The sequence below is a fragment of the Physeter macrocephalus genome, chromosome 5, assembly GCF_002837175.3.
Source record: "Physeter macrocephalus isolate SW-GA chromosome 5, ASM283717v5, whole genome shotgun sequence".
Classification (NCBI taxonomy): domain Eukaryota; kingdom Metazoa; phylum Chordata; class Mammalia; order Artiodactyla; family Physeteridae; genus Physeter; species Physeter macrocephalus.
The window spans coordinates 22,807,750-22,817,452 of record NC_041218.1 but is presented as its reverse complement, the minus strand read 5'-3'; the positions used below and the strand labels follow the sequence as shown (position 1 = coordinate 22,817,452).

Genomic DNA, 9,703 nt, shown 5'->3' with positions numbered 1-9,703 from the left:
TTGGAAAATCTGGAAGCATGGCAACAATTAGGAAGCTGTGAGATTAATTAGGCTGTTGTAGTCCTGTGTGAGTTGATAAGGGTGTAAATGAGCATAGTGGCAGCAGAAATGGAAAGGGACAGCTGCAGGAGACATTGTTAAGAAAGAATGGATGAGATTGCTGCCTGATTGGATTGGGGACCCAGGGAGCTCAAGGAGTCAAGATGACAGCAGAGTTTTGAGTGTGGGCAACTGGTAGTACAATGAACAGAAAAAGGGATGTTAGAAGAGGGAGCTGTTTCAGCAGATGTGAATTCAGTTCCACACATGGAGAATGTGCACGATATCCAAGTGGAAATGTCTGACAGGTCACAGGAAATTTAACACTAGAGCTCAGGAGAGACAGGATGGTTGGTGATGAACTTGGGAATCAAATGCAGAGGTGATAAATGAAGTCACAGAATGAATGAGATCTCTAAGGAAAAGCATAAGCAGTGAGACAGAGGACCAAAGCATGACCTTTGAGGAATGCCCGCATTCAAAGGATTTATATCACAAAGCTGAGTTTAGAAGCGCCACCTACATGCTGCATGTCTTCACCACTAAAATAGCAAAGTGTATATCTATTTGAGAAAGTCAGGCAACACAGCATTTTTGTTATAGTAGGAACTAAATTATAAACATGCCTCTAAACAAATCTGGCTGAAGAAAAGGCTGATATTCATAGAGAAAAAAAGAATAAGTGATACAGTGAACATAATCTAGAAGATTAGTGGATTTGATCCCACAAGGATGAGTCAAGCAAAGAAAATAGAAACTTGTGAGAAATATTTACTCATTTTAACACAAGGACCAAAAATTTACCTTGTTTGCAGTGCACTGTCTTCCTGAAGTATGAATTCAAACTAATTCATCAAAGTATTTTTAATAACAGCTATATAGTAAGTATATGCTGGCTCAAACATTTGTGAAGACAAGTTAATAAATGAAAGCTACCCAGAGTATAGTAACCCACACCACCCTTAGTATGCAAACAAAACATCTTTTCTTTTTAATGTGTACCCCTAGTCTTTTTACGTGAAATATTTACTATATATTGCATTTCTGACACATAAACTTTTTTAAAAACTTTTTTTAATATAAGAAATGACACATCATTTTTTATTCTTTGTAATTGTGAAGCAGACACACCAACTTTTGAAATAGTAGACTTCGATTTTTACATGTTCATATATTTAACATGTTTAATTGGTATTTTACCATAACAAACATTTAACATACATTAAAAGCAGTTAAAAGATAGAAACTTCCTTTCCTTTGGACATCTGAACAAGATTTACAAATTATACAAAATAAGCTGCATATGTAATACTGACACGGAGTTATTGAGAAAATACTAGTTTTAGTTGTTTCCAGGTAAAGCAGTCTCTAGTAACATGTCAACCCAGAAAATACATGCAATTGCTAACTAGCCTTAGATATACTACATATACATGTAAGAAAATAAGGATGGAGAGTCAAGCAAAACTTACAAACTTGGTTATTTCTTACTCTCCAGATATTTTGAACATATCTAAAAAATTTAAACAGATAAGATATCATATGATCCTAAGGGAACTCTTAATACAATATTATGGAACAGTGAAACTGAGTTATTAAAAACCAAGGCAATTGTTTTCTTGATGTCCTCAGCCTCTTAACTAAGACCTAAATAGTTTAATTCCATCAACTAAATTTAATCCAAGGGTTGACTTTTTATTTTTATAGTTTATTTTTTAGTTTACAGTCTTTTATTCCTATCAAGTCTTTGAAACTGGTGTGATTTTACACTTATGGCACATTGCAATTTGGACTAGGTGTGTTTCAAGTGCTTAACGGCCTCAGGTAGCTGCTGTATTGAACAGCACAGGTTTAGAGAGACATATAAAGAAATGCACGTGCCTATGTGATTTCAAACCATGGTCGGTGATATGAAGCAAAGGTGAAAGGTACCAAGAGAGGAAACGGGGGATCTGCGGGAGGTGGGAATGGAAGGAGTGGGGGGAGGGAGAGCTTCTTTGGGAAAGCAACATTTAGGCAGAGCCTAGAAGGGAGCTGAGGAAGGTTGGCTAGACCAAGAGTGGGGCCGGAGTGTCTCAGGCAGCGGGAGTGCACGGAGGCCCTGGGATGAGAGCTGAGAGAGGGCCAGTGTGGCTGGGGCACGGAAGGAGAGGAGCAAGGCAAGACTGCAGTGGAGGCAGGGGCGAGGCGGGCAGAGGGAAGATCAGGCAGCATCTTTCAAACCATGTTCAAGACTGTGAACTTCATCAAGAGTTGACTTTTTAAACATTAATACCGTCAAACCTCTTCCAATAATATTTTTATTTTATTTTACTTTTTTATTTTTTATTTTTTTTGCGGTACGTGGGCCTCTCACTGTTGTGGTCTCTCCCGTTGCGAAGCAGAGGCTCCGGACGCACAGGCTCAGTGGCCATGGCTCACGGGCCCAGCCGCTCCGCGGCATGCGGGATCCTCCCAGACCAGGGCACGAACCCGTGTCCCCTGCATCGGCAGGCGGACTCTCAACCACTGCGCCACCAGGGAAGCCCTCCAATAATATTTTTAAAAGGCACACGAACTATTATTTAAAAGTTTATCTCATTTCTTTAAATATGGGCCTTGGGCTAATTTGTTGAACACTGGGGTAATATAAACATTAAAAAAAATAAGCAATTTGCTTTTTAAAAAAAATTATTTATACTAAATAACTCAACTGAAAAAACAATTTTTGTGGGGAGGAATCAGGCAGATGATTCTTATTTGGGGGGTTACAGTGAATAAGGACTCAATTAAGGGGGAACTGCACTGTTTTGGCCAACACAAATCTGAAGGGTTGCAGTTTTTTTCTGAAATGATAATGTTTCTTGGTGTAGAAGATATAGGGCATACTTTTACAAAGAAGTTTCATAATAGCTAATTTTTTGTTAACTCTAAAGAGTCTGTAACATACACATATGTATCTTATTTCAGAAGAGGCAGTGAGTGACGCAGAGATACTTAGATTCAACTTCTGATTCAGTCAAATAAAGTCCAAAAGTTTGGAATTAAATGACCCACTACTCGCCAAAAATCCACAAAATATTCACACCGGATAGACCAAGATTAACTCTCCTATAAAGAGAAAAAAAAAGTTTTAGTGGAATTGATTGCCCAGCATTTAAGGTCTTTTTTCAAATAACTAAAATAGGAGTCTTTACAAGGGAGACATGTTTAATTAACATTTAGTGCTTTTCTGAAATAAGTTATGTTACACATGGTTTATCAGGTGAATTCTAGAAACAGTAATTACTTTCTTAACTGTGCTTAAAACCCAAATTTAGAATAAATGGACTTATGGAGTGTTGAAAATTAATTTTTCAGTGGACCTCAAGAATTATTACAACAGAGAGAGTTAAACAGACAATTTTAGCAAGTAGGATTTAAGTAAAAGTGTCAATTAAATTTTTAAAAGTTGAGGAGTTAGAGATGCTAGGCCTCTTAGAGAATTTTACCTGTTCAAAAAAGGTCATTTCATCAACTGTGTTTTCCCATTTCTCCATACCCTCACCAATACTGCAAATGATAAATTTCAATTTGATAGAAAAAAATGTTTTAATTTTGGCTTGATTGTATATGAGACTAAGCATCTTTTCATGTTCATTAACCATTTACACGACACTCTTCTATGAAAGTCTCTCGTGTCTTTGACCATTTTCTATATTTTTCTTTTCTAATTAACATATATGCTCCTTATACATGATGGATATTAACTTGGCTTTGCTCTAAATGTTGAAATTATAATGCTTTGTCTCAGTTTGTCATTTAGTTTTAAACTTTATTTATGGTGTCTTTTGCTAAACAGGACACTTAAATTACTGTGCAGTCAATTCTGTCTAGATTTTTTTTCCCTTTTGGATGTAAAACATTCATCTCATTCCACTACCGCACAAATATGTGGCACTGAACTGATAATGGATTTGTATCAAACTGCTGTGTTATGGGCATGACTCCAAATAGTCTATATTTGAGCCACTTGCTTATTTCCTTTAAGCAAAGGAAATTTCCTTCCTTTAAGGTATAGGAGAGCAGTTTTTAACATCTGATTGTTCCAAAATGTATTAAAAAGATTAATCATATTTTAAAAGTTAATTTCAAAGACTTTTCCGTTGGTTAAAAAAAAATCCCAAATAAATAAAACACAGATTAGTTTTAGTCTAAAATGTTTCATTTTCCACATGTAAGTTCCTCATTCAGAGAAGATAAGCACTTTAAATATTATACCCATTCTTCTGGGCCTCTGCGTAAATTACTGCCCCACTAAGATGTTACAGAAAACCCAAATGAACTTTTTGGCCAACCCAATACTTTTAAAGATTTTACATTTTTATGTATATGACAAACTATATATGGTACTCAACACAAGCTTCATGCTATCATGACAAATCACTTATGTATCAAGTATCAATTTAGATTTTTAGAGAAAAGATAAATTTTCAATTAAAACCAAAAATTCATTATTTATTTAAAATACTTCTAAATTAATTCCTCACTTCAAAATAGTCTTCCAGAAACACTGTTAAGAATTACAAAACAATATATTTATAGCACATTCCATCTTTCTAATACATGTATATCTATCTAAATACTGCTAGAAAATTTAGGAAAAAAGTCTGTATTTACTGACATAGAAGAATATCCAAGATATACCATAAGATTAAAAGGCAGATCACAGAGTAATATGTTTGGGTACTATATATATATATATATATATATATAGATAGATAGATAGATAGATATAGATATAGATATATAGATATAGATATATATAAATTTTTTTTTTTTTTTTTTTTTTTTTCCCCTCAGTACGCGTGCCTCTCACTGTTGTGGCCTCTCCCGTTGCAGAGCGCAGGCTCAGCGGCCATGGCTCACGGGCCTAGCCACTCCGCGGCATGTGGGATCTTCCCGGACCGGGGCACGAATCCATGTCCCCTGCATCGGCAGGCGGACTCTCAACCACTGCGCCACCAGGGAAGCCCAGGTACAATATATTTTTAAACAAAATGAAAACTAAAAACAAAATCAACTTTCCCCAGAAAGTAGTCTGAAAATGTACACCTGAAACTGTTAACACACTGGATACCTCGAGGGAGAGCTGATCAGAAGACAGAGTTCATCAGAGGGGAGTTTTCAATGTCTAGTTTATACACTGCTATATTGTTTAAATATTTCTATATTGAGCATGCATTATTTTTGTAATTAAAAAAATAAAAAAGAGCCATGGTAGCATAAATATTCTTTAACTCAGTATATCCAATGCATTATTTCAACATGTCATCAATATACAAAATTATTAGAAATATTTTACTTTTTCTTTTTTGGTACTCTAGGTCTTCAAATTCTAGTCTATGTAGTTTACACTGACAGCCCATCTCAATTTGGACTAATCATGTTTCAAATGCTCAATGCCACATGTGGCTGGCGGCTGCTGTATTGGACAGTGGAGTTCCAGAACCTGTGTAGAACAGGACACCTATAAAACTGAAAAGCATGCATACCAAGCTGGAACAGACCCCTGATGTTTTCTATTCAGCCCTTCCCTTTACATTTTTTTAACCTCAGGTTACTCAGTGCAGGCAGAGATGGACCCAGAACCCAGATTTTCAGACTTCCAGTCCTTGCATTACCAGATTTACCCAGCATTAGCTGAGGTCCATTTACTTCAAATATTATTTGAAGGACTAAAATTTCAAATCACCTAAATAACAAGACAGCAATTTTGAGTTTATTGTAACAGTATGTGAGCTTCATTACTAAGTATTTAGAATAAACAAAGTAAACAATTTCAACTGACCATTTTTCCATCCCAATTAACAATATTATGGAACCGGTGCTGACTTAGTCTCTCTGAAAGTGTAAACAGTTTGCAGAAGGCTTTGTGTCTGAAATGGGATAGCTTGAATAAATAGGACTCCAGTTTTGTTTTTGTTTTTGTTTTTAAATTTTAAAGTGGCAAGAGCCTGATATATCAGGGTTGTTCCTCTGGTGGACACAGCTGTAAAGCCAATGATGTGGTCAAATTGCCTATTTATCAATGGGGAAATGGAGGTTCCAAGGAATTACTGTAATGGACTTGCTCAAGATGGCAGAGCTGGTTAGTGACAGGGCTGAGCTAGTACTAGAAGCCATATCTCTTACTGTTCTGTCCACAAATCTTCAGTATATGATGCTGCCTTCTGCAGAATCTGAACATAAGAAAAACAGTATATAAGTTAAGTACTTGTATTTTTAAAGCATAAGTACTTACCCAAGCATTCCTGACTCTTTGGTCTTTATGATGTAGAGGAACATTAACAATGTATGAAACATATTATTTCGGCCCTGGAACAAAGACAAAAAATACAGCAAGATTTAAACCTAACCAAACTAAACCATTCAGCCTGATAGGTAAATGCAGATCCTATCAATTTATATTCTATTAACTCGGAATTCCATGTAATTCAGCCTTTCATTCATTCATTAAACAAAGTGCCCACTTTTGTGCTAGGAAGTGGGAATACTGTGGTGAATGAAACAGAGGATCCATGTAATTGAGAAGCTTAAGGTCTAGTAGGAAAGGCAGACAGGAAACTCAGAATTACAATAAAGTGTGATGAATGTTATGAGAAAGAAGGAGGTGTAGGGTGCCATGGGAACATATGCATTAAACCCAGAGTGGTGAGGCAAGCAATGCCTCCCTGAGAGAGAAATTTTTAAGTTGAGACCTGAAAGATGAGCAGAAATAAACACACTGGGAAGTTCCCGTATATGGGGAGCAGCATTTATGGAGGTCTGGATGGGAGCTATTCTGAAGCTGGTACCCCTGTATACTATACACAAAAAATACTCTATCCCCAAAATTAACAGCATAAACAACAGTGTTGGGATTAAAAAACCTTTATACACACTTCAAAATACATTATGATATATGTTAACAGTGTAAGTAACATATTAAATGTATATTTATTTTATCTACAAGGGACTATAAGGCGGCATTTTGCCAGCACTAAAATCAAACTATTATATGTAATTTCTGGTCTGTGAAATAGCTCCTGATTTAGATTTTCAATTTACTGATTAACTTATACCTGCTTATTCTGATGTAGTGTTTTTACTAAAAAATCTTAGGATATATGATTTTTAAAGACAGTGTTTCTTTAAAAAAAAAAAAAAAAAAGGATTTTCATGGAACTTGAATGGTCCAAAATATTTACACTTACAAAGCTGAAATATTAAACTTAAAAAAAAAAAAAGAAATATTCTCTCCTGGGTATCTGATGAAGTGAAGGATACAATTCATGATTATAGTCTATGTAAAATTTCTTAGTATAGATGCTGGTAACAAAAATAACTGCAAAGGTCATCAACAGAACTGATGTTTGTAATCAAAAGTAAAATACCTGGATAGAAGTGTAAACTGGTACAATCACCTTTTTTATAAAGTAATTTGATAATATATTTTAACAGCCTTGAAAATATTCTATAACCTAGAATTCCATTTTTGGACTTCAGGCTAAAAAACTACCTCAAATGCAGACAGCTATATGCATAAAGGTATTTATGATAATGAAGACTTAGAAACATCCAAAATATCTAACTGTAGGGGAGTGGTTAAATAAATTATGTTATAATTTTATTGTGAAGTTTTAAAATAGCCATTAAAATGTGTTTTAACGAAGATTCTTAAAGGCATGGAAAATTGTTATAACATTAATTTTAAAAAAGGATATAAAACTACATAAATAATATGTTTTCAAGCCATAAATAAGTACAGAGAAAGACCAAAAGGAAATTTACCAAAAAAATTATACCAAATGTTAACAAGAGCTTCCTGTAAATAATGGAATAATGAACTTTTTTTCCTTTTCTTCATACTTCTCCAAATTAAGCACATATTACTTTTAGAGTTTTAAAAAAAAGGGATATAAAACTAGCACTTTTTCCCTAATTTAAAAAGTTCACCTATTCCATAAACAAGAGAATCTAATTTTAAAAATATTAACAAAGCAAGTCATCCATGACATTAGTAATAGCAACTGCTACATTTAGAAGTACCTTTGGAAGACTGTAGACATGACGCTGGTAGATTAGCTCATAATGGGGAGGGTTGATAGCACTCTGATAAATGCAAAAAACATTCTCATTTGTCACATCTGTAAAAGAAATATGCTACATTAAAAAAACAAAACAAAACCACTAGATGTATTTCATGTGAAAAGCTCAATTCATCCTTTTAGGAGAGGTTGTTTATACCTGGTTTATTTGGTGTCTGAACAAAGTGCTGAGAAGTAAATGTTTTTCCATCAGGGTATTTAGGATGTGGAGGTAGTCTGGAATCAAGGTAGGTGCAAAACACATGCATGATGATCTGAAGACAAGGAAACAATTTTTCAAAGTCGGCATGAAAATCGATCAAGTATGTGGTACTTTTTTTTTTTTTTTTTTTGCGGTACGCAGGCCTCTCACTGTTGTGGCCTCTCCCGTTGCGGAGCACAGGCTCCGGACGCACAGGCTCAGTGGCCGTGGCTCACGGGCCCAGCCGGTCCGCGGCATGTGGGATCTTCCCGGACTGGGGCACGAACCCGTGTCCCCTGCATCAGCAGGCGGACTCTCAACCACTGCGCCACCAGGGAAGCCCTAGTATGTGGCACTTTTAAAGCATGTTTATAATGACTCCAATTTTTAAGTTTTTCCCCAAAGAAAGAATTAGCAAAAATGCTTTCAAGTGGTTATATCTGTAAGATGAAATCTATAAAATGAAAAGATTAGAGCAAGACATTCCTAGTTTTCTGTTAAGTGGATCATTCACACCCATATAGGTAATTAACAGCAAAATCAAAATAAAATACACATACATTCAATTCTGAATTTGAGTATCAGCATTTAAAACTTCATTTTGGGCTTCCCTGGTGGTGCAGTGGTTGAGAGTCCGCATGCCAATGCAGGGGACACGGGTTCGTGCCCCGGTACGGGAAGATCCCACATGCTGCGGAGCGGCTGGGCCCGTGAGCCATGGCCGCTGAGCCTGCGCGTCCGGAGCCTGTGCTCCGCAACGGGAGAGGCCACAACAGTGAGAGGCCCACGTACTGCAAAAAAAAACCCGAAAAAAACAAAAAAACAAAAAAAACACTTCATTTTCACACATAACAGTCACTATAAAAAACAAAACAAACATAATTTTGAAAAACTCTTAAATGCTCAAAAACTTTATACTCTTTGATTTCATAAATCTAATTCTAGGAATCTTTCTTAAAATCATAATCCTAAATAAGAAAGAAACATGCATTATGTTACTCCTGGCAGTATTATTTAAGACAGAAAAACAAAAATCCCTCCCCCACTGTATGTTTCCCAAACTTTTAGGTCCAATAGAACAGTTAAATAACAGTGTGTAATAGTGCAAATAAGAACACTGAAAAGTGAAAAAAAGCAGGAGACATAATTTTACATATGGGATTATTATATCTGTATTGATAAAAACATTTAAAATAGCACAATCTAAGTAAAGAAAAAAAAAAAAAAGAAGAAAATATACCAAAATATTAACAGTGGTTGGGTTAAGATGCTGGTACAAAAAATTTTTTATTTCTACTTAGTTTCTAAGTTCTTTTTATTTATTTTATTTTATTTTCATTGTTATTTATTTATTCATTTATTTATTTATTTTCTT

At 35.2% G+C, this 9,703-nt stretch overlaps 1 protein-coding gene across 2 annotated transcripts in view; it reads right to left on the bottom strand.

Moving 5' to 3' along the window:
- Window positions 1-1,238: 1,238 nt before the first annotated feature.
- Window positions 1,239-9,703, bottom strand: part of TMEM209 (transmembrane protein 209) — a 33,215-nt gene continuing 24,750 nt past the window's right edge. The window contains exons 12-15 of one of the 2 annotated variants that reach the window (XM_007109135.4): window positions 8,287-8,401; window positions 8,089-8,186; window positions 6,302-6,375; window positions 1,239-3,129 (exon numbers count right to left, since the gene is read on the bottom strand). In XM_007109135.4, coding sequence (XP_007109197.1) covers window positions 3,075-3,129; window positions 6,302-6,375; window positions 8,089-8,186; window positions 8,287-8,401 — 342 coding nt within the window. In that variant the 3' untranslated portion in view covers window positions 1,239-3,074. The remainder of the gene's footprint in view (window positions 3,130-6,301; window positions 6,376-8,088; window positions 8,187-8,286; window positions 8,402-9,703) is intronic. The other variant, XM_024130107.2, reaches the window with a different exon arrangement.